Source organism: Argentina anserina, chromosome 3 (genome assembly GCF_933775445.1).
Source record: "Argentina anserina chromosome 3, drPotAnse1.1, whole genome shotgun sequence".
Taxonomy (NCBI): Eukaryota; Viridiplantae; Streptophyta; class Magnoliopsida; order Rosales; family Rosaceae; genus Argentina; species Argentina anserina.
This window is the reverse complement of record NC_065874.1, coordinates 7763967-7786461: the sequence shown is the minus strand read 5'-3', so window position 1 is coordinate 7786461 and position 22495 is coordinate 7763967. Positions and strand designations below refer to the sequence as shown.

The following is a 22495-nucleotide window of genomic DNA, read 5'->3' as shown; positions in this document are numbered from 1 at the left end:
GAGAAGCTCGCCGATGCATTCGAGGTTTGATAAACTAAAATAAGAACAAAGGTGCTCCTACGATTTGCAGAGACTGACGTCGCTATCTCCGTTGCGGCCATGGCGATGTGGATTTTGTCATGGATGCGGCGACAATATCTACCGAAGACTAGGGGTTGATGCAGGCACATGTCCTCCTAGTCTTGAAGCTCAATTTGGATACAACTGTTAGATAATTGTTGTAGATGGAAATCAATCTCTACAGTTTTGAGAAGCTTAATTTCAATTTGATTTCCTAATTATTGGGTCAGTAACTTAATTATTGGTGTCAGTAATGCCACTGGGGTCAGTAACACAATTATTAGGTGTCAGTAATGCCGATACTGGGATCGGTAACACAATTATTCGGTATTAGTAATTTTTCCGACAACATTATTAGGGGTCAATAATTTATTCCGACGACTGGAGTCTGGCGAGATTCCGACAAAGTCTCTCTATTCAATAGGTGTGAGGGTAAAATAGTCTTAAAGTGTATATATTTAATGTAAATATGTTGATTTGGGTAAATTCTAGGTAACCTTGTATTGATATGGACACATTTTAAGATGTATCATTGAAATGAAAAAAAAAGAAGACTAAATTTGTACTAAATAGATTGTTTTTAGCGCGTCTATAATAGGTGAGCAAAATGAAGACATGTAAATAATGGCAAACAGGTACCCGGCCAATAGAAGGGTACGTATAATCAGATAATCGAAAGGATGACCCGCAAAGTGAGAATAGCATATTAGCATATACAGTATTTGGGGCAATATTTCAGAGGCTAACCTAGAAATTAATTAAAAGCAAGTAAACAACAAGGAAATTGGCCACCCATATATATGCAAGAAATGAAAAGTCTCTCACACCGTGTACAAAAATGATAAATGGATCCATAAAGATGAAGAGCAAGCTCGAATTGCTAGAAGGATGAATGTAATTGGTTGCATGGCACCTACCAAGATGTTTCTTGGCACTGGTCAAGAACAATACACCCAAGTCCCCAAGACTTGTTCAATACGCTAGCTTAATGCCTAAGGTTTATGCTAATAAGGTTATTGTCATATTTGCCAATTCTTACATACTCGAGCCAATAGGTTTAAACATACAAATAGTCCTGTTTTTACATATGTATCTAGGAGGTAAACTTAAATTTCACATTCGACACTCTCGGTGTGATCCTGGTTCCCTGAATAGTAAAGAGTTGAGTGTAAGTATGTACATAGCATATGAACAATAAGCTTTTTAGATGAAAAACCCAATATATAAAGGGTTGTGCTATTAAAACACCTCTAATTGATGTTCACACACCCATTTCATAATGAGGGCCAATCATGAAACAAATTTAAGGGGTGAATTTGTAAATTCAAATAAATTTTAATGATAAAATAATGGAAGATGTGTGTGAATAGCAAGTTAGGGTGTGTTAATAGAACAACCCTATAAAAAATCTAAAAAATCAAATCTTAGTCAAATTCAAATTAATGATTTATAAGATATATATAAAATAATTAGGATACAATAAGTATATTAAGAAAAAAAATTATTTTTGATATATGCGAAGTAGATATATCAATTTAATTATCTCCAAAAAGAGGCAATTATATGCAGAAATGAAGAAAAATGTGAATTTAATGAGTTTAGAGCTAGAATGATGAAAATAACCCTAAAAATATGATCAAAATTGATAGAGGTACCAAAATGGCTTACAAATGAGAACTTCAAGTATCAAATTGTCCGTTTTCATACATCAGGTACCAAATTGTTCAAGTAGCCATACTTTAGTTACCATAAGAGGAATTAACCCATATATATTTGATGGCTTGAGAGAGTGACTGAACTCTTGCCTCAAAATTTTCACTAGTAATTTTTGAGGATATGTTGATATGATATCCCTAATACTGTAAAGTCAGTAGTCCAAGAAGACCACTAAATTAATAACTGACAAATCTGCCTAGAGGTGGCAAACAGGCCGGACCGGTCTATTTTAAGCGGGCCAAAACTGTACCTGTGCCGTGTTAGGGGACCTATTTATTTTTTTGTGCCGGGCCCGATTCAGTGCTAAAAAGTGGGCCGGACTGGCATTATAAAACATAATTAACGTAAAAAATTGTGTAATTAAAATATTTTTTTTTCTATAACTATTTATAATAGTAAAATAATTAAAATGCTATAACACATTTGATAATCTTATTTCTAAAACGTTATATATGTCAAAACTATGGCTTTTTAATCACTATTTTGATGATATTTGTGACATAATGTAATTAAAATAATGAAATAATTAAGAGATTTTTATATGTCGAAGGTTTAATATTCAATTCTCATTATTATAATTGTTTAAATATTTATATAAATAATATAAAATTATGTGTTTAGCGGCTGGTCCATGAATTTATCGTGTCCGGGCCGTGCTGAGTATGGGTGGGTTTGGTACAATACCGACTTGTTTTTGCCTATACCATCTACCAACCAATTATTATCGGTAAAGAGCAAATTGTTACAATTACCAACCACCGAAGCCCATGTACTGACTTCTTGGTATACCAGGACTTTTCGGTTGGTACGGTTGGTAATAGGCCTTTTACCAATATATGATTTAGGCTATATTATGTGAAAATCCCATAACAATTTTTTGTTGAAAAAAAATATATTTCCTTATGATTTTTAAAGTACAAATAAGTTCATACAAAATTTATTAAGAATGTTCATTCAACTGACTCTAAATATCTAATGAAAGATTACAAACCCAAAAAAAGACATTAAATTTTGAATGAAAATCAGCAATATCAAACTATTTGTATTAGTGAAGGGTTGAGATTACCTATTGGTATTAAATCTATAAAAAAGAATGGGTAAGATTGATATATATAATAATAGTTTAAGAAAAAAATTAATAAATATAAAAATGTTCGGTTGGTACGGTAATACCAAATTTTGTCAAAATCATTACCATTACCATGCCAACTTCCATATATTGGCTCGGTATTACCATACCAACACTTCGGTAGCTAATATATTTGATGATTCGGTTTTGTTTGGCTCAATATTGCCAGTCCTAGTGCTGTGCCAAAAACGGGCTCGGGCCGGACCGGGCCCATATGCTAAAATATCTAGCCCAACACGGCCAATTACAATAACGTGTTCGAACCGGGTCTCTAACGGGCTCCGACCGTGCATGGCCGATTTTTAACGAGCCATGCCCGTTGAATTCGGGCTTTTCGGCCCACTTGTCATCTCTAAATCTGCCTCTCCGCTATCTTACCTTCACAGCCTCATAAATAAACAAACAACGATTATGTAAAAACTCAAATGTTTCACTAGTGTCTTCTACTAAAACTACCATTTATTGTAAAATAAATTACATAAAAGGATCACATACCTTTTAGGAAAACATTTAAAACAAATTTCTCCAACCCCGTAAAAGTGTGAAACGAATATCACATACATCGTCGGGTACGAGGCCAGTTACTTGTTAGTTGTGCATTGGACTTGTTTTGGTTTTGCCCGGCCCAATAATGAAAGCCCTGATGTAGATGGGCTTCAACCAAAATGGATTCTATATGGGGCTTCCGGGTCACTTCCGTATATATTGAATCTGAACCGCATTACAACGCCACTGGTGGTAGTGCCGATCCTACGCCCTTGTATCTCTCCCCCTTCAAATTCCATTCCCTCTTTCCCCTTCTCCCACTTTTCGCCACCTCCCTCAATTCCACCTCCGAAATCTGACCCCTACTTCCAATTTCAGGGCACAGCCCTTACCCCAGATGCCATGCCGCTCTTCGTCTCGGACGAAGAGTTCTCCTGCCACCAAGCCGACGCCGCTTGGGTGGCGGAGAAGGCCGACTCCTTCATCCGGAACCTCTACACCGAGCTCGACACCGTGAAGGCGCAGAACGACGCCGCCTCCATCACCGCCGAGCAGACCTGCTCCCTCCTGGAGCAGAAGTACCTCGCTCTCTGCGATGACTACTCCAAGCTCGAGGCCGAGCTCGCGCAGCTCAAATCCTCATTCGACGAGCGCCTCTCCGAGCTCGCCGAGGTCCAGTCCGAAAAGCGCCAGCTCAATTTACAAGCCGTACGTTCATTTTTGCTATATTTTCAAATCTTCGTGATGAGGTTTCTCTGGTTTAGGGTTTTATGGATTTGGATGCATTGCAGTTCTGTTGGTTTGTTACTGATTCTGATTTCGATTTTCGATTGCGGTTATTGGTTGCTTGCTGTGTAGATTAATAAAGATAGTGAGATAGAGATGCTGAAGACGGAGGTGTCGGAGCTGCATAAATCAAAGAGGCAGTTGATGGAGATAGTGGAGCAGAAGGATGAGGATATTAGTGCTAAGAATGTCACTGTCCAGTCGTATCTCGAGAAGATTGTAAGCTTTATTGAGTTGCATTTCTTTCCTGTTTCGGCGATGAAGTCGAATGTATTTGCCATTCATTGAAGCGCCCATCTCACTTTCTTTTTTTACAGGTCAAGTCGGCTGAGAATGCTGCCCAGAGGGAGGCTCGATTGAGTGAAGCCGAGGCGGAGTTAGCACGCACCAAGGATTCATGTACTCATCTTTCACAGGTGAGTTTATTCACTTAATTGCCACAACCTTTTCATGTTGTGTAACTTGCATTTGGTGTATTTGGCCCAGTCTTAGAATATATTACTAATGGTAAATGGCAATGTTTACTATGTATGATTACCTTGATTTGCTGGATAAGAATACACACAGACTTTTGTTGCCTTCTCTCTTTTTTATGGTCTTGGCAGATGCAGTTCTTATAGAGGGGCGATTAGTCCTATTGAACCCTTATTGTATCAACTATTATGTGATCCGGCATCACTGGAAGTATTTGTAATGTTATCCTTAATTTACTGACAAATAGTTTGTACGTTGCTGCTTGAAGTAGCTTTAGCAATTGCTTGCTCTGTTACCGGTTGTTGAAGCAAACAAATGTGACTTTGGAATTTCAGTGTTCTTACCATTTCAAATCTGTTAAATACAGGAGAAAGAACTTATTGAGAGACATAATGTCTGGCTTAATGATGAGTTAGCAGCCAAAGTTGACAGTCTCATTAAGCTCCGTAGATCGCATGCCGACATTGAGGCAGAGATGTCTTTTAAGCTTTCAGATGTAAGTGTGTTTTACAATATTAAAAAGTATACATATCTGATATGAGCATGTGCATGTATGACTTTTATCTATATCTAGATATATATTAATGGGAGTCTTATCGTATTTTGTCAGGTTGAACGAAAGTTCAATGACTGTTCTAGCTCCTTAAATTGGAACAAGGAAAGAGTGAGGGAATTAGAAGCTAAGGTGACAACCTTGCAGGAGGTGGGTGGCTTACATTCCATTTTGGCACTCTTAGGATAACTTATTCATTATTTTGTATCGCTCATCAGACGTCTTCTGGCTCATACATACCTGTACAAAACTTGCAGGAACTACGCTCATCAAAAGATACTGCAGCAGCTAATGAAGAGAGATCTAATGCCGAAATCTCGACGGTCAGTTTCTTGAAATGTCCATCCATATTTAAATAACATTTAGTTGACAGTAGAATGGAAATTTATATCGTTAGTGGATATAGAAATATTAACAGCAATACTAGGATTTGTGAATTTTGTTCGTAGTTACTTATTAAGTTATTATCATATATCTAAAATGAAGTTAGTCTACGATTACAGATAAATAAGCTTGTTGAGCTATATAAGGAAAGTTCAGAGGAATGGTCCAAAAAGGCTGGAGAGCTTGAGGGCGTGATCAAAGCCCTGGAGGTGAAAATTTAGTCTCCCTTGTTTGATGTATCATTCTTTATTATTTATATCGGATTTTTGTTGTAATTCTTTTATATGTGCTACCATGCAGACACATTTGAGTCAAGTTGAACATGATTACAAGGAGAGACTTGAAAGGGAAGTGTCAGTAAGAAGTCAATTTGAAAAGGTAGATTGGATAGTTTCTGCAATTTGCAGAGGTTTCTTTCTCCTTCTCCACATTAAGGTAAGACCTAATTATTCTAATGACATGCTGTTTTTCCTCTTCTTCGGTTTTATGATTATAGGAGGCAGCAGATCTGAAGACAAAACTTGAGAAGTGCGAAGCTGAAATTGAAACTAGCAGAAAAGCAAATGAGCCGAGTCTTCTCCCAGTCAATAGTTCTAGCCAGGAAATGTATGTATATCTTTTATCCCATTAAAAAAAAAACAGTTTTGTTAGTCACTTTTAATCTATTGTTGTCCTATGGAAATCACTAAATTTTTTTTGATTGATATACTGAAGTTTATACTTGTTTTGGTGTATCACTGAGAACTTTCTCAAGCGTATGAAATCATTTTATTGAAATGTATACGGTGCAACTTTGTTACTATAAACTTTGTATCAAACAATTTTTTTTTTGTTACTATGAACTTGGAATTTTAAATATCATACTAAAAACTACATGAGCATTTGCTGATTCAAGTTAATGAATATTGGATTTACATAAAACAGCATGAACTCTAAGATAATGAATGTGTGGACATGTGGTTAAAAACACTAGCCTAGTTATTAGCTTCAAGTAATGGGCATGTAGATCAGTGGGGGACCCAGGATTCAATTTATATGGGGTGAAATGTTTATATGAACAAAAGAGAGACTGAAAATGGGGGTGTATACATCAATTTTTAAGAGATTTGGGTAACTATGAAGTATATTACCAAGAGAAAGGAAAAATCACTAGGCACCTGCCGACAGTAGCCCCTAGCTAGGTCCGCCGGTGATGTAGATTAATGACCATGGCACAGAAATATATGATTAAATATTTTAAGTTTTCTTTTTGTTCCTGAAAATTCTTAGAAACAAATCATAATGCCTTCATCTTTGTTCTCTTGGGTTGAGTACTTGTAATTAATTTAATTGACAAATCATTACGATAGCTGTTGAAATGCTTTCGTAATAGTGGTAATCACTGGAGTTTTTCACACTCTTCTCTGAAAAAAACATAAAATTGAAAAGGTTTTCGTCTGTTCTGTATTGTTTTGTTTTTTGACATGAAATTGTTAGATTTGTGCTGAGGGTCTATTCCTTCTGTTTCTTATATGCTTGCTTTGTAATTTCATGCTGATGAACTTTACATTTGTTGCTCACTAATATTTCCAGTTTAGAATCCAGAAAAATGGAAGAGAGTTGTGCAACTCTCTCTCTCTCTCTCTCTCTCTCTATATATATATATGTGTGTGTGTGTGTGTTATGTAATTATTATTACGTGCTGAATTTTATTTTTTAGGTGGTTGAATTCACTAGAACATGTTGACATGGCTGAGGTTAATGGTGCGATTGTGCCAAAGATTCCTGTTGATGTTTCTGGAACAGCACTAGCAGCTTCCCTTCTACGCGATGGGTGGAGTGTGAGTAGCTACTTTACTACTCGTGTGAGTCATATTTTGTTATCAATCTTGGTTGCTAATTCTAATCCTTCCTTTGTCTTTTATATCTGCTTCTTTAAATAGCTTGCAAAAATGTATGCGAAGTACCAAGAGGCAGTCGATGCCATGCACCATGAGCAGCTGGGAAGGAAGGAATCTGAGGCAATCTTGCAACGGGTATGATGATCTACATTGCTACTTATTTTCGGTTTTGGTCAATCATCTTATGATATGTACTCGTTTTTTGGATGGAAACTCTTGATCATAAAATAGTCACTATATTTATTTATTTATTCAATTTTTTGTGAGGCAGACGTCTTAAGTATATTATGATTGCAGGTTTTGTATGAAATAGAACAGAAAGCAGAAGTCATTATGGATGAAAGAGGTATTTTCTTACAAATACATGCCTATCTTCACATCAGAAGCTTCACGGTTTATCGTTGATTTTCTTTATTTTTGACTTTTTATCTTCCAACAATGATTCAGACATGCACTATATACTGTTTCAAATAAAAAACAACTTAACCTTGTAGAATTGCTAAAGAATTCTATAGATGAGGACTTCAAGTTTTCTTTAATTTTGGATCGGAAATCTGCTGGCCCTTTTTGTTGTTAAATTTGTGATATTTTATTAGGCAAATCAACCCTAGTTTATGTCTTCCTTAGTGGTTGTTATTTAACTTAAAAATAAAAAATAAAAAGAAACATGGTGAGGGCTTGTGATGTTGGATGTGGGCTCTATAAGGAGGCATAGGTTCTTTTATCTCGTCTCTTTAAGCATATATATATTGAGCTTCTCAGCTGCGGATGTCCGCACGGTCCGCACTGTGCGGATTCGGCGATTTTGGTGACCGGTGGCGTTGGAGGTGCCGGGCACACTCCTCCCCTCCCGGCGCTCCTGTTTGTGCCGGTCCATGGGGGCTGGAATCTCGAAATTTCAATTTTCTGGGCACCGTGAGGAAATTTCAAGATTCCGGCTGTCGTGGGCCGGCGTTGCAGCTCCGGTCGGCACAAATAGGAGCGTCGGGAGGGGGGAGCACTGCCGGTACCATCCACGCCGTCGTTACGCGTTGCCCGAATCGCGGAATCCACACCGTGCGGACGTCCGCACCTGAGAAAATGTCTATATATATATTGCTTATATATGAATATACATATTTACATCCTACTGATCCTAGTAATGCGATTGTCTGTAGTACAAAAACTTAGACACCTTTTCTTGTCATTTAGCTATGTGGTAACTGTTTTTTTTAATCTCTTCTTTGTGCAGAAGTTATTCATGATATAATTTACTAATTTTTTATTACAAAATTTATGCGGGTAAAATATGATTATTTACGGCCGGAAGCAAAGATGTGGTACTTTGCTAAAGTTTAACACTGTATATGGTTGTTTCTGGTCAATGTTGGCTGCTCTTATTAGGCAGTTGCAAGCAATACAATAATTTTGAACAGAAAAATTAACTTCTGATTTGTGATATATTATTTATTTCCCTAAATTTGTCATTTGCAGTGGAACATGAGAGAATGGCCGAGGCATACTCTGTGATCAACCAGAAGTTGCAGGACTCGGTTTCTGAACAAGATTACTTAGAGAAAATTATCATGGAGTTGAAGGTTTATAATAGTGTCAATATTTTGTATACAGTTATATTCATGAAGTCAAATAATTCATTAATCAGCCTTGCACACTGCTCTTGGATTCAGACCCAAGGTTTGAAAAAAAACGTGACAATTGAAACGGGGCTTTGCCTCATTAATTTAGACTGTTTGAAGTAGATCCAAGGGCAGTTGCATATATCTGACTCTGAACAGTAATTATCTTGTATATAATGGTTTATGTTTATTGTGTTTGCTTATGCAATTGGTTTATAGGCTGACATAAGGAGACATGAACGTGACTACTCCTTTGCTCAAAAAGAGATTGCTGATCTTCAGAGAGAGGTAATAGAAGAATGTCAAGTTTGTATGGATAGCTTTTTGTCACATCAATTTTGTGCTTCTTGGTACTATGATCTTGCTGTAAAACAGTTTTACCACCATTCGTTTTTTAACTACCTCTTACATATCATTGTGCTTTTGTCCAATCCACCATGTAATGTGATCATGAAGCTGTGAACATAGATACCACCTATAGTTTCATACTGGATATTATTATTATTATTATTATTATTATTATTATTATTATTATGAGTAGTGTTGCATTGTTTGAAAAAAAAAGGCTTATAAGTTATCTTCGATTTTAATGGATAAAAATAGGTTTATATTCTCTCTGATGTAGTGTTATAGATGGAGTTGGCCGCACTTTTCTTTTTGAATCTCAAATTTTAAAGTATTGAAAATGACATTAACATGCTTACCCTATATTTGAGTAATTGTTGGATGATTTTTGCTTTGGCCATGAAATCATGTTTATTTTTCATTGTTTTGGACAATTTAAATCATGCTTTTAAGGGTATGCTATGAATGTTAGGTTAATATGCTATAATGTTGTCGAATCGATCTTGACTTGCTTGGTGATAACATGTAGGTGACAATCCTTTTGAAAGAATGTCGAGATATACAGCTTCGTGGTTCATCTTCGGGTCATGATAGTCACGAAAATACTGTTGTGGTGTACTCAGAATCTGATACTGAAAAAGTCATATCTGAACATCTTGTAAGCTGGCTTCATATTTGTCTCCACCATGAGTCGATAAATTTTCCTTTTTTTTTATCCTGTATTGTTGGATATGTATATAATAGTGGTATTTTGGATGTTACAATGCAAACAGTTGACCTTCAAAGACATAAATGGTCTGGTTCAGCAGAATGCCCAGTTTAGGAGTCTCGTTCGCAATCTTACTGACCAGCTTGAAAATAGGGAACATGATTTCAAGGTTGGTTTAAACATTTCCACGACTACCATCATCTCATTATGGAGCTTGTTCTTAGTACCTTTTTTGATTTAATAAAGTATTTTATGTTGTATGTGTATCTTGGAATTCCAGGAAAAGTTTGAAATGGAGCTTAAGAAGCATACTGAGGAAGCTTCTTCTAGAGTGGAGGCTGTATTACGCAGAGCAGAAGAGCAAGGGCAAATGATTGAATCCCTTCACACCTCTGTAAGCCCTTTATCCCTCCAAGGAGCAAGCACTTATGTCGCTCTTGTTATCATCATTGCTGTGTTATTTTTATCACCTTATATGTCTGTGTTCAACGGTGGCAAGGATGACATAATTGTTTGCTCTAATTCATTATCTTTTAATCCTGACATCTTCCTAGGTCGCAATGTACAAAAGGTTGTATGAAGAGGAACATACGCTTAACTCATCTAGCCCGCATTTAATAGAGGCTGCTCCAGGTCCTCTCTATCTCTCTCTCCTTCTCCTTCTCTCCCCTCTGTCTATTTATGTGTAGTTTTTAGAAACCCTATGACAAGAGGGTGTCACCATCTTCTTCCGATTCAAGTCTGAAACAAATGAGTATTATATACTATCTGAACAGAACTGTATTCAGGATGGAATGTTGAAGTATGTAGGTCTAGGTGTCCCAATCTTTTCAGTTATAGAAATGGGGTTAAACTTCCTGTCAAAGGGATATTTTGGGGCTTCAGCCTCACAGTCGCGTGCACCTATACAAGTAAAATGATTGCTGAATGTAGTCCCTTATGCAATTTTTCTGCCAACAGAGGAAAGACGAAGTGATGTTAGGCATCTACTTGAGAGTTCTCAGGTATGTAGAGTATTGACTATTGAGATTATCCAAGTAATTGTCCCCTTTCTATTTAATAATGTTGACTCTTACAATTATATAATATTGCAGGAAGCTAGTAGAAAGGCCCTAGACAATGCTGCAGAACGAGTGAAATGTCTAGAGCAAGATGTAGCCAAGGCCAGGTAAACATCATGATATTTTCTGTCCTTTCCTCAGATATATGTCACTAAAGTGAATGATCATATAGTGTGATATAATGTTAACTTTATATTTGGATATCTGGAATCCGGTACATCCACAGCTCCTGATATCTTGTAGATGTTTTGCAAATTAATGTACTCTCATGGTCTTGGTTGTTGTCTTCTTTTACCCTCCTTTTTGTTAGTTTGTTTAAGCGATGACAGCTTCATATTATTCGCCGCTTGGTAAACTATTTGTGATATTTAATGGTTAGGTGTGAGATAATATCATTGCGGTCAGAGCGTGATAATTTCTCTTTGGATGCAAATATTGCTCGAGAAAAACTTGAGAGCTTTATGAAAGAATTTGAGCATCAGGTGATAATTTGCTGGAATGTTTGTCCATTATGTTCTTTGACATCGATGTCAGCGTTGGGGTGGGTTTATTGATGATTCTCTTACTGTCATTTATTGTTTCTTTTATCATAACATATCAGAGGAATGAAACAAATGGTATACTAGCAAGGAACATTGAGTTCTCTCAGTTAATAGTTGACTACCAGCGGAAGCTGCGTGAATGTTCTGAGTCTGTGCAAACTGCTGAGGAGCTTTCTAGGAAGTTCACTATGGAGGTAATTTGGTTAACCTATCCACAAAGCTTAGTATAATTTTGATAATTCTCACATTATATCCTTTTCCAATATAGGTGTCTCGTTTGAAGCAAGAAAAGGAAATACTGCAACATGCTGAGAAGAGAGCTTCGGATGAAGTTCGTAGTTTGTCAGAGAGAATTTATAGACTGCAGGTAGGGATCTTTGCAGTCAAATTTGCTTTTCAGTAATGCTTCATGTATTCTGACATTAATTTTTCCAGGCTAGTTTGGAAACTATTCAGAGTACCCAGCAAGTTCGCGAGGTACTCATCTCAACTGTGTTCTTATAATTGCATGTCCATTCTAATTATCATTGTGTATGTAATTCAGTATCCTCATTCCATTACAGGAAGCAAGAGCTGCTGAGAGGAGAAAACACGAAGAGTATATAGAACAAAAAGAGGTGTGTTCTTTGGTATACTTTAGGTGTACAGTGCAACGTTGGTCCAGGAGATTTTTACGCGTCCTGATTAATCTATGGAATTGTGTTATTGTTGTTTTAATCTATGTTATTATTCTTTTGAATTGGAACCATTGAGATCCACAGCATTGATGTTTGGTTTTGACAACTTGAAATGATTTCCTTGTCAGAGGGAGTGGGCTGATGCTAAAAGAGAATTGTTAGAAGAGAAAAATAATGCCCTCTCTCTTGCACATGACCGCGATCAGACTATAAAAAATGCCAGCAAACAGGTTGAAGAAATGAGGAAAGATTTGTCTAATGCTCTTCATGCTGCTGCATCTGCAGAGAGTAGAGCTGCTGTAGCTGAGGTCCTCCATTTCCTCTCAAAATTTTCTTTGAAAGCTTCAAGATTATTTTTTCTGTATTAAATGCATTCACACAATTACCAATTCCTGGCATTTACTTCACTGATGAATCACAATATTTTGTTGATGTACACAGGCCAGAGTGTCTGATCTGGAGAAAAGGAGTTCATCCTCAGATATCCAGGTATAGTTTCTTACAATCAACATTGTAACACCTCCAACATGTGATATTATTTGAAAAAGAAGTATACAGCTCTTTCATTGTAATATTTATGTTTCAAATTTCCGTAACTCATCTGATTAAACTGGCTGTGATTCCTTTTTTTTTTTTGGGTCAACTGATCATGCTAAAATGGTTGGTTCGTACATTCCTGAACATTATGCTGAAATTAGTTCATCAATGACTTGAACTGGGCACCTCATTTATGTTGTGTGTGGAAGTTTGGTAATATAATTTGGAAAGGGGATTTAGGTGTTGGTCCTCATTTTCTAATTATATTGGACTGGATTATGAGTCTTAATTTTGTGATTAAGGGGACAAAATAGTCTAATGCAGAATGGTACAATCCAACTCAGATGGGTACCATCTGCGACCATAATGGCAGTCTTTATAATTTTGTATGAAGTAAGGCTGCTGTGGACAACTTGAGTTCCTAAAACTTTAACCGAAATCTCTTTAAAGGTAACATGTCATAATAACATCAAATCTCTGGTAGTGAATTGAGGTTTAGTGCATTTTAAGGTAATTATGTTCAAGAATGTTGTGATTGATTTGGACCTGAAGAAAGTTTATTTACTCCTCATGTCTCTGTCTACTGATGCAGGTTGTTGAGATTGATGGGGCGAGTGGTTCTGCTTCTTTGACAGGCGATGAGGTTAGTTTCATTCATGTACCTTATACAGTTATACATAGTCGTGTTAATTTTTTTTTCCTGGCTATATGTTTATGACTAAAATTACAGATTTTCCACCTGGTAGTGTATTGCCCTATCATTTTTAGATGTTTCCACAACTTCACTGATATATATACTCTCCATTTTTCATTAATATAAATAATATTATATATTCTTTTTTCTTTTGTTGATGTCTTAAATATTACCTATGGCATGTTTCAAATTGTCGGTTCATTCTGGAATTTCCACAACAAGTTTGACTGTCAAATCCTAAAGATTTCTCATCAATTATAAGAAAAAACAAGGATGAACTAAAAAAGATTGTATCACCATTCATCAACCAATCACTTTGTGACTGACACAAGTTACTATTTAATCATTGTACTTTTGCGCTGTCAATCTACTTCAAGCACATTTTCATCTGACTTGTCACTTAATCAAACTATGGATCAAGAAAGGGGTACATTATCATCATAAGGTCCTTAAAATGTATTTTCCATTGTTATATAAGTATATATGTACAACATGTTTTTCAATATTGGGTCTTCTATCCTGAGATAATATATGTATAACATGGTTAAATTTAGTTGTAGCGGAGTATGGTATTATTGTGTAATTGATGTCTGACATTGACCTGGTTGATACTCGGTAGGCTGTGGTGGCATTACGTGCTGCAAAGGATGAGATTAAGAATTTGAAAGATGAAATGCAGGCTAATAAAGATCACATGCTACAGGTTTGACTTTTCTTTGACGTGGTTTATATCTTCATATTGACTGAACTTGAGATTAATGTCATTTTAATGTGCAGTATAAGAGTATAGCTCAGGTAAATGAGGATGCGTTGAAACAGATGGAATTTGCACATGATAACTTCAAAATTGAGGTACTGCCGCTTACTCTACATGTTACTGTCTGATAGTTTCAGATCTGTTGCCTTACGATGTAAAACCGGCAGGCTGAAAAACTGAAGAAATCTCTAGATGCCGAAGTACTCTCTTTGAAAGAGAGGGTATCTGAACTTGAAAATGAGCTTACATTGAAGTCCCAAGAACTGGCTTCTGCAGCTGCAGGGAAGGAAGAAGCTCTTTTTTCTGCTTTAGCAGAAATTTCAAGCCTAAAGGAAGAAACCTCAGCAAAAACGTAAATTTTTTATATTCTTTTCTTTATGCATTCAATGAATCAGTTTGATGTCTGAATTACAATTCTTTTGCTCTTTTCCTTTGTAGTTCTCAAACGGCTTCCCTGGAGATTCAGCTTTCTACTTTGAAGGAACACTTGGAGAAAGAACACCAGCGATGGCGCACTGCACAGGCTAATTATGAAAGACAGGTATTTACTTTCATAATGACTGGTTTGAAACTGCTTGAATCAAGAAATGGTTTTCCATACTGAATATCCAAGCTGACGGATAGTGAAGGGTTCACCTTGTCAAACAAGGGTCTGTCCCATCCAGCTTTGGGTTCTCTTGGTAACAAGTTCTTTTAAGATTTAAGACTTCTATGAGGAGTTTGATACTGTGCTTTCTAGTTGTTTTTTCGTCAACTGTACGCTGTTGTGCATATTCAGATCAAACAGCATCTTCTCTTATTTCAGTAGCTGGTGGACATTTGAGATTATTACTTTGGCATATGCCACCACTTTTGTAGTTTATTAGATTCAATTTTGGCTAATATATATTTACAATTTTGCAGGTCATCCTCCAGTCGGAGACAATACAGGAGTTGACTAAAACATCACAAGCTTTGGCTGTGCTCCAGCAGGAAGCATCAGAGATGCGTAAATTGAATGATGCACTCAAAAGTGAAAATGTATGTTACACTTCTCATGTGGCTTGTGCTTCATTGTTAAAATTGTTTATTTGTACCAAGCTGATTTTGTGTATTATGTGTCTCATAATATTAGAAAATTACTGCTAGTAGAAAATTACGCGCAATAATCTAAGTAGCAATGGTGAAGAACAATATAATTTGCATTTGCTTCATTACATGTGCAATTGCAATTTGTTTCTGCATCACTGCTTTTTATATTCTTACGAATCCTGGTCCACAGACTATAATTATACTATAGTTTTGAGTTTCAATTACTATAAGACTTCTAACCTGTTCTGAACTTTACAGGATGAACTGAAGTCTAAGTGGGATGTTGACAAGGTGTTGTTAGAGGAATCCGCTAGTATTGCAGAAAAGAAGTACAACGAAATCAATGAACAGGTGATTTGTAGCCCGCCTGTTTCTTTATTGTTAATGATCTTTTATGTCTAGAAATTAGTTTGTAAGATTATTTCATGAGAGCAGATCATATAATCATTGTTTGGGTACACATGACCATTGTTATATTTTTTATTAACTTTTGACTTGCCTTATGTGCTTAAATTTTGTATTATAGTTCTAAATTTCAAGCTCATCGTTGTTTGCAGAATAAATTACTGCACAATCAGCTTGAGGCTTTGCACATTCGATTGGCCGAGAGAAATCGAGGTTCATTTGGAATTTCTGGAAGCACCGAAGCAGATACATCAGGTGATGCTGGTTTGCAAACTGTGATTAGTTATCTTCGACGTACAAAAGAGATTGTAAGTTCTCTTTTCCTACTGCTATCACTCTTTCTCTGTTCATACACAAACATACGTTGGACGCACTATTTAGGCGTTTAGGCATATATACAGCATTGTTTGTTGTTCTTATTGTTTCAACTTAACAGACAGAGACAGAGATATCCTTATTGAAACAAGAAAAATTACGATTGCAATCACAAGTAAGTTTTTTGTTTTTGTTTTGTGTTTGTATATATCCTTTTGGTCATTAGTGATGAACATGAACACAAAAGTTGAACATGAACACAAAAGTTCTACATGCCTAGAGTAAATGTTTTCACATTGCTGAAAAATGAAAATAAATAAAGAATTAAACCAGAAAACTTTACCATTCCCTGGAATTATCAATATTCGAGTAACACAATGATCAACATGTCCCAGTGGAGAAACCATCCTAAAACGGTTGCATTAACATAGAACTTTATATGTGCTTGCTCCCTTTTATACATCTGTCTCTAGAGAAACTTATTATGTGCTTAAAAGGAGGCCTCCCTATAATACATGTCTGCTGGAGAAGCTTAGTATGCTCTTTAAAGGATGCCTCACATAACATTAAGTTACTATTTCCCAACAAGTTGCCAGTTCTGACTGATTCGACTATTAATTTTGTTCGTTTAAGTTTACCTATTGGCAACTTGAGGTCATTGTTTTATTATGGTTTTATCCCTTTGTTCTAAATTTCTATCTAGGATGTATTTTTGACTTTCCAGTTTTTGAGTGTGATCTTGTTCTGCTTTTATGCTATGGTTCTATATCGAGTCTCTTTTTTCTGATACTGCCATGCTCTTTTTGTGGCTGGTTATAAGAATATGAAATGTTATGTTAAAGTTCTGTTTCTTGATGCATCTGCTTTATAATGCTAAAATGTTTTCTAGCTTGAAAGTGCCCTCAAGGCTTCGGAAGCAGCCCAAGCATCACTCCGTGCTGAGCGCGCAAGTTCAATGTCGATGTTGTTCTCGGAAGAGGAGCTAAAATCCTTACAACTACAGGTCAGCTACTGTTTATTTGACATCTCTTTTGGGTCTGAAGTTTATTGACACTTATTTGGATCTGAAACTCTAAATCCTATATCATTGCCGTCTTCTCTTGTAACTGGTTTCATCGTGGAATACTTTTTCAGGTTAGAGAAATAAACTTGCTCCGCGAAAGTAATATCCAACTCAGAGAAGAAAATAAGCACAATTTTGAGGAATGCCAGGTATCATCGAAGTCCTTGTGGATATTTCTTATGGATTGTTGCTCACTGATGATTCTTCATTCTTATTCTACATTAAATCTTATTTTCATTACAGAAATTGCATGATTTATCACAAAAGGCTAGTGTTGAGCGTCACAACCTAGAGAGGCTGTTAAGGGATAGACAGATCGAGGTGGAGGCATGTAAAAATGACATTGAAATACAAAAGATGGAGAAAAATCACTTGGAAAAGAAGCTTCATGAGGTACTGATCTTGGACAGCTCTCTTGCCATTTGCATTTGCATTGTCATCTTGTAATTGCATAAAAAAATAAGACTTGCAGCTTACCTATATGCCGGCTTTTGCTGCGTATTGGTTGAGCTTGCACAATATCAATATCTGTTTTCTTTCTTTCCTTTTTGTTAATGTGTGGTGCTGCATTGTAAGTGAAAGGTAGGGATGGGATGGGATGGATTGGGATTTTTTGCTGACAGTTCATTAGGTTTTTGAGTTGTTTTTATTCTGTAAGTGTTAAAATATGATTTGGCCAGCTCACACCGTAAGCAGCCAACTGCATGTGGCTGAGCTTTCAGTATCGTCACTGCATATGTAGGTATGTTTCAGCGGTCGGACCCATAATGAGGAACCTATCCGTCAAGATAATAAGCCTAGTTGTTTTTATACTCTAACCCTTTTGTGTCAACAATTACACATCCAAAATGATGTTGTGTTATAGACTTTGGAAATATTGTACTACGATATCCAGTTAATCTAGTGTGGGATTTTCAGTAACCAGAATATATCTTAAATGTAGCCCACAATGACATCGTACATCCAAACCTGATCCATTACATAGGCTTTCAGCTCATTAAGTCAGCACTCAGAAAGAATTATTATATGTTTCATTTTTAAGAATAACAATACTGACCATGTCATCAGAGCCATTTCTGCTAAGACGATCATTTACATGATTGATGTGCGTAATGACCAAATGAGTCTAGGTCAAGGGTCTTTACCAACGATGACCTCGATACAACTTAAATTATAGTGCCTGTCATTTCTTTCTTTATCTTTTAATTTCCTTTTGTCATAGAGCAGTTCTATTTGATTTTTATTTCTGTGCACATGCACGTGATTTTAACATTAACTACCCTTATTTTGGTGTATTCCCTTTCTTGAAGTTACTTGAAAGGTATAGAAATATAAATGTTGAAGATTATGATCGCACAAAGGCTGAACATCAGCAGATGCAGGTACTTTTCACTGCTATAAGACTTACATGTATAACGTCATTTCAACAATAATGCTATTAAACACCCAGTTATCACCTGGCCATTATCAACTTACATCAGTGTTCACTATAACTGAGCACTACAGCTTTGCTACTATTTGTTTTTACCTACCGTCCCCAAAAAAATCTTTTTATCCTTCCTTTTGTGGTCATTACTTGTATCAAAGGAATGACAACTGGATTTTATCGGCTTGACTAGATTTTAATTCTATTCTGCAAATAGTTTTCTGCTACAAATGCTATTTGGCCATCTTTTGGACTATTTGTTTACATTTGTATCCTTTTTCTGTTTTCTTGTTTTCTGTCTGGCAGCTAACATTGAAGGAGAAGGATTCCCATATAGAAGAAGTCCAGAAACTTCTTTCAGAGAAGCTGGAGATTGTATCATCTTTAGAAAAAGATATTGCAAATGTCAGATCGGAACTGACCGAGAAGGATAGGAGGATAAATGACATGTTGCAAGCAGAGGTATAATCAATTTTTTTTTTAATTTAAAAGCTTTTCTTTCATGTCGTAGGATGTTGTATTTCTTTCTGATGGTTGACCTGCATAGGCAAGTTTAAAATCGGAGGCGGAGAAGCAAAGAAGGATCGGTCTTCAATTTAAGGTTCTTAAAGTTCTCGTTGGTCCTTTTTAGTTATGCTTTTCAGAGAAGAAAGAGTATCATTTATTAGTATCTTCATTGCTATTGTTTGACATGTACAATAATTAAATTTTATAGTTCTTTTTATTGGCTGATTTTGGTATATTGCCATTCTTTCTAACACAGAGGAAGTATGAGATGTACTTAAAGGAAAAGGAGGATCTTCAAAAGCAAAAGGATGAGCTTCAAAGGCATTGTAACGACCTTCAAAGACAGAGGGATGACCTTGTTAGGCAGTTGGACGAAAAACAAGGTAATGAAGGAAAAACCAAAACCACTAGTCTTAATCCTTACTGTACTCCATTCATTTCTCTTTTACAATCATAGTAACCTAATATCTACCTTTTGCTGTTTGTATTAGCAAAACGGTCTTTTGGTGATCCTGCTGCAGAGCATGCTCTCAAAGAAGAGAAAGACCAAAAAATTCAGGTTGGATTTGAAGTCCTGTTCATATTTATGTATTTCCTTCTGAACCCTCAGGCTCGTTTGACTCCTCTACCTTGCTTACCCAGACTCTACAAAAGATGATGGAGAGGCAGAAAGAGGCGATGGAGAGGCAAAAAGAGGACCTCCTACGAAATGAGAAAGCAAACCGCAAGAAGACAGAGAATGCTGTATTGGATTCTCTTAATAAAATCGAGCAGGTTATTGTAGTTTCACACAAATAAGCTTAATCATCTGGCCTTACAATTACTTTTCCCGACTTTTCTTATGAAGCGATGGAATATTACTTTTTACTTATATCAGGATAAAATAACGTTCAAGAATGAGCTGGAGAAGCATAAGCAGGCTGTCAAGCAGCTTTCCGATGAACAGGAAAAGCTGAAGCTTGCAAAAGATGGTCTTCCTGAGGTAAAGATTTATCTATCCAACTTGTTTCTGTTTCCTTTTGTCAGCCGACCCTCCCACCAGCATATAAGAAAATATTTAAATTTCATAACTTGTACTCCAAGCTTGGAATTAATGTGTTAAGAGTACATGTAGTGGATGTGATGTCTACAACCCAAGTGGTGAATTTGAACTCCAGAGATTAAGTATATATTCCAGTCAGCTTGGTGTTGTGGATAATCTTTATGGAATACCTTGTTTCTCAAGTTATTTTATACATTTTATCTTAATTTCTTATGTTCTACTTGTCCCCAGGGTACTTCGGTTGTGCAACATCTTTCTGGAGCCACACTGGATGATCGAGCCTCTGCTTACTTCCTGGCTTGTGAAAATTATGAAAGGGTGGCACATTCAACTTTGAATGAACTAGGAGCTGGTGGTGTTCCTGCAGACACTCCAATTGCAGATGCTCCATCTGTTAGTACTGGTAATTTCTCGACTAAAGCACTGATTTATGTTCATATCTGCTTTCTCTTTGTATATTCTTATTTTATTTTGTCCTTTTTATACTTGAATGCCAGATTACTTTTTCTTGCTGTTCTTGATTCATAGTGATGTTATTGCTATGTGCATTATGCAGCTCCTGCTCAAGCAGCCACTGTTGCATCCTCGATAACTCCTACTGCGGTCTTGCCATCCAAAACAACAGATGAAACTGAAAGGAGGTTATCTTTTCCAAAAAGAAATTTTGAACCTCGTAAACCAGGGAGGAAATTGGTTCGGCCCCGTCTTGTAAGACCTGAAGAACCACAAGGTGATGTAGAAATGTCAGAGACGGAAGGATCTCAGACTTTGGCAAAACACGCAGCTTCCACTGATGCTGAAGTTCAGGGTATTGCTGCTCCGACACAACCACTGCTTCGGAAACGTCAAGCTTCTTCCTCTCAGTTTGAGTCTCAAGAGGAATCAATAAACCAAGGGGATGCTGGTCCCAATGTGACAGCACCTGTCTCAAAGAAGCCCAAGGGCTCAGATTCTCCTCTAACGAGTGAAGGACCGGCACCTGCTTCCTTGGAAAGTCTTGGAAATGTTTCAGCCACAGAAGAAGCTTTCAATGTTGAATTTCCTCCAGGTTCAAATGAGGAAGGTGCTGTTGATGCTGATAAGGAAGACATTGAGAATACTGTAATGAAGGTTGAAGAGCCAATTGAACAACAATTTGATGATTCAAGTCAACCTGAATCACAACTTGACAAGAATATTGTGTTGGAAGATGTGGATGGATCAGATGTTAAAGAGACGGTACCGGATGGTGGAGCAAAGGACAATCAGATGGAGTCCGACAACCAACAGCCCAGTGAAATTGGAGGAGACAGAGAAGAGGGAGAGCTTCTGCCTGAGGTATCAGACCTTGAAGGTGGTGATACCACCATGGCAAGTCCTGGTATGGAGGAAGGTCAATCTGAGCCTATTACAACACCCAGAGCTTCACCTTCTAGGGTTGATGATGACGATCTTGCTGGTGCTTCTGCTGTAGAAATTAGTGAAGAGAATTGTCCAGAAGTTCTAAATGAAGAGAAAACCAATGAAGTTGATGTACCTGAAGAGACAGCTGAAGCATCTGATAAGTCCAATGATGGTATCGACCAAAGTGGAATGGAGACCGACCTTGCTGCTGAAGCTGCCTCAGTAATTGGTGATGCCTCTGTAACTGGTGAGAGTGCCTCTGCTAGTACTACTACTACAGAGGTTGGTGGTTCAAAACAAGCCAGTACTAGTGCGACCACTGAAGTTGAAGAGACAAGGCAGGTTTCTCCTTCCACAACTACCATAAATATACTCGAAAAGGCTAGGCAGGGCCAATTGCTGAGACAGCGTGGGCTACAACCACTTGCTGCACCTCCGGCACCGAATAGAGGTCGGGGAAGACCACCACAACGTGCACGTGCACGTGCTGTACGTCGTACTCTGCGTGGACGCGGACCCCCATCTGGCGATCAAGTTTAATACCATAACAAAGTTGCACCGTTGCGGTTTCGTTGGGGAGCAGGTTCCAGGGGTTGTGGATTCTCTGTTGTTACAGTATTAAATGAATAGAGAGATTTAGTCATTTGGAGTTGTTCATTAGTTGCAGCAGAGTTATCTGTAAACCTACTGAACTATGGTTTTCTAAATGATGGTGTTATTTTTGAGCCAGTCTGGGATATGAACTATTATATGCAAATTCTTCTCCTTATTTGGTACCCTTCAATTTCAACAAACGTCACATTTTTTATCGTATGAAATAGTATATCTCGAACTCATTCAGGCTATTATGTTTTTTCGTTTCACTGGGGCTTTGCTC

At 37.0% G+C, this 22495-nt stretch overlaps 1 protein-coding gene across 1 annotated transcript; it reads left to right on the top strand.

Moving 5' to 3' along the window:
* The first annotated feature begins 3672 nt into the window (after positions 1-3672).
* Positions 3673-22396, top strand: LOC126789398 (nuclear-pore anchor). The gene is made up of 48 exons (XM_050515540.1): positions 3673-4099; positions 4250-4396; positions 4495-4593; positions 5019-5147; positions 5262-5354; positions 5462-5527; positions 5708-5797; positions 5889-5966; positions 6085-6194; positions 7288-7408; positions 7511-7603; positions 7766-7814; positions 8942-9045; positions 9304-9372; positions 9959-10087; positions 10203-10307; positions 10419-10532; positions 10693-10771; positions 11099-11142; positions 11233-11306; positions 11579-11681; positions 11801-11935; positions 12010-12108; positions 12177-12218; positions 12305-12358; positions 12547-12726; positions 12860-12907; positions 13548-13598; positions 14269-14352; positions 14427-14501; positions 14574-14758; positions 14845-14947; positions 15310-15426; positions 15736-15828; positions 16035-16190; positions 16319-16372; positions 17087-17200; positions 17332-17409; positions 17504-17653; positions 18571-18642; positions 18993-19148; positions 19234-19287; positions 19450-19576; positions 19685-19752; positions 19836-19967; positions 20071-20175; positions 20467-20638; positions 20792-22396. The coding sequence occupies exons 1-48, from the start codon at positions 3794-3796 to the stop codon at positions 22156-22158; spliced, it is 6273 nt and encodes a 2090-aa protein (XP_050371497.1). The 5' UTR covers positions 3673-3793; the 3' UTR covers positions 22159-22396.
* The last annotated feature ends 99 nt before the right edge of the window (positions 22397-22495 follow it).

What these genes read in the sequence shown, in the direction of transcription:
- LOC126789398 (XM_050515540.1), top strand. Translation starts at nt 3,794, where the DNA reads ATGCCGCTCTTCGTCTCGGACGAAGAGTTCTCCTGCCACCAAGCCGAC. An exon ending in GCCAGCTCAATTTACAAGCC is followed by an intron (nt 4,100 to 4,249) that starts GTACGTTCATTT and finishes CTTGCTGTGTAG; the next exon opens with ATTAATAAAGATAGTGAGAT. An exon ending in ACAACGAAATCAATGAACAG is followed by an intron (nt 15,829 to 16,034) that starts GTGATTTGTAGC and finishes CGTTGTTTGCAG; the next exon opens with AATAAATTACTGCACAATCA.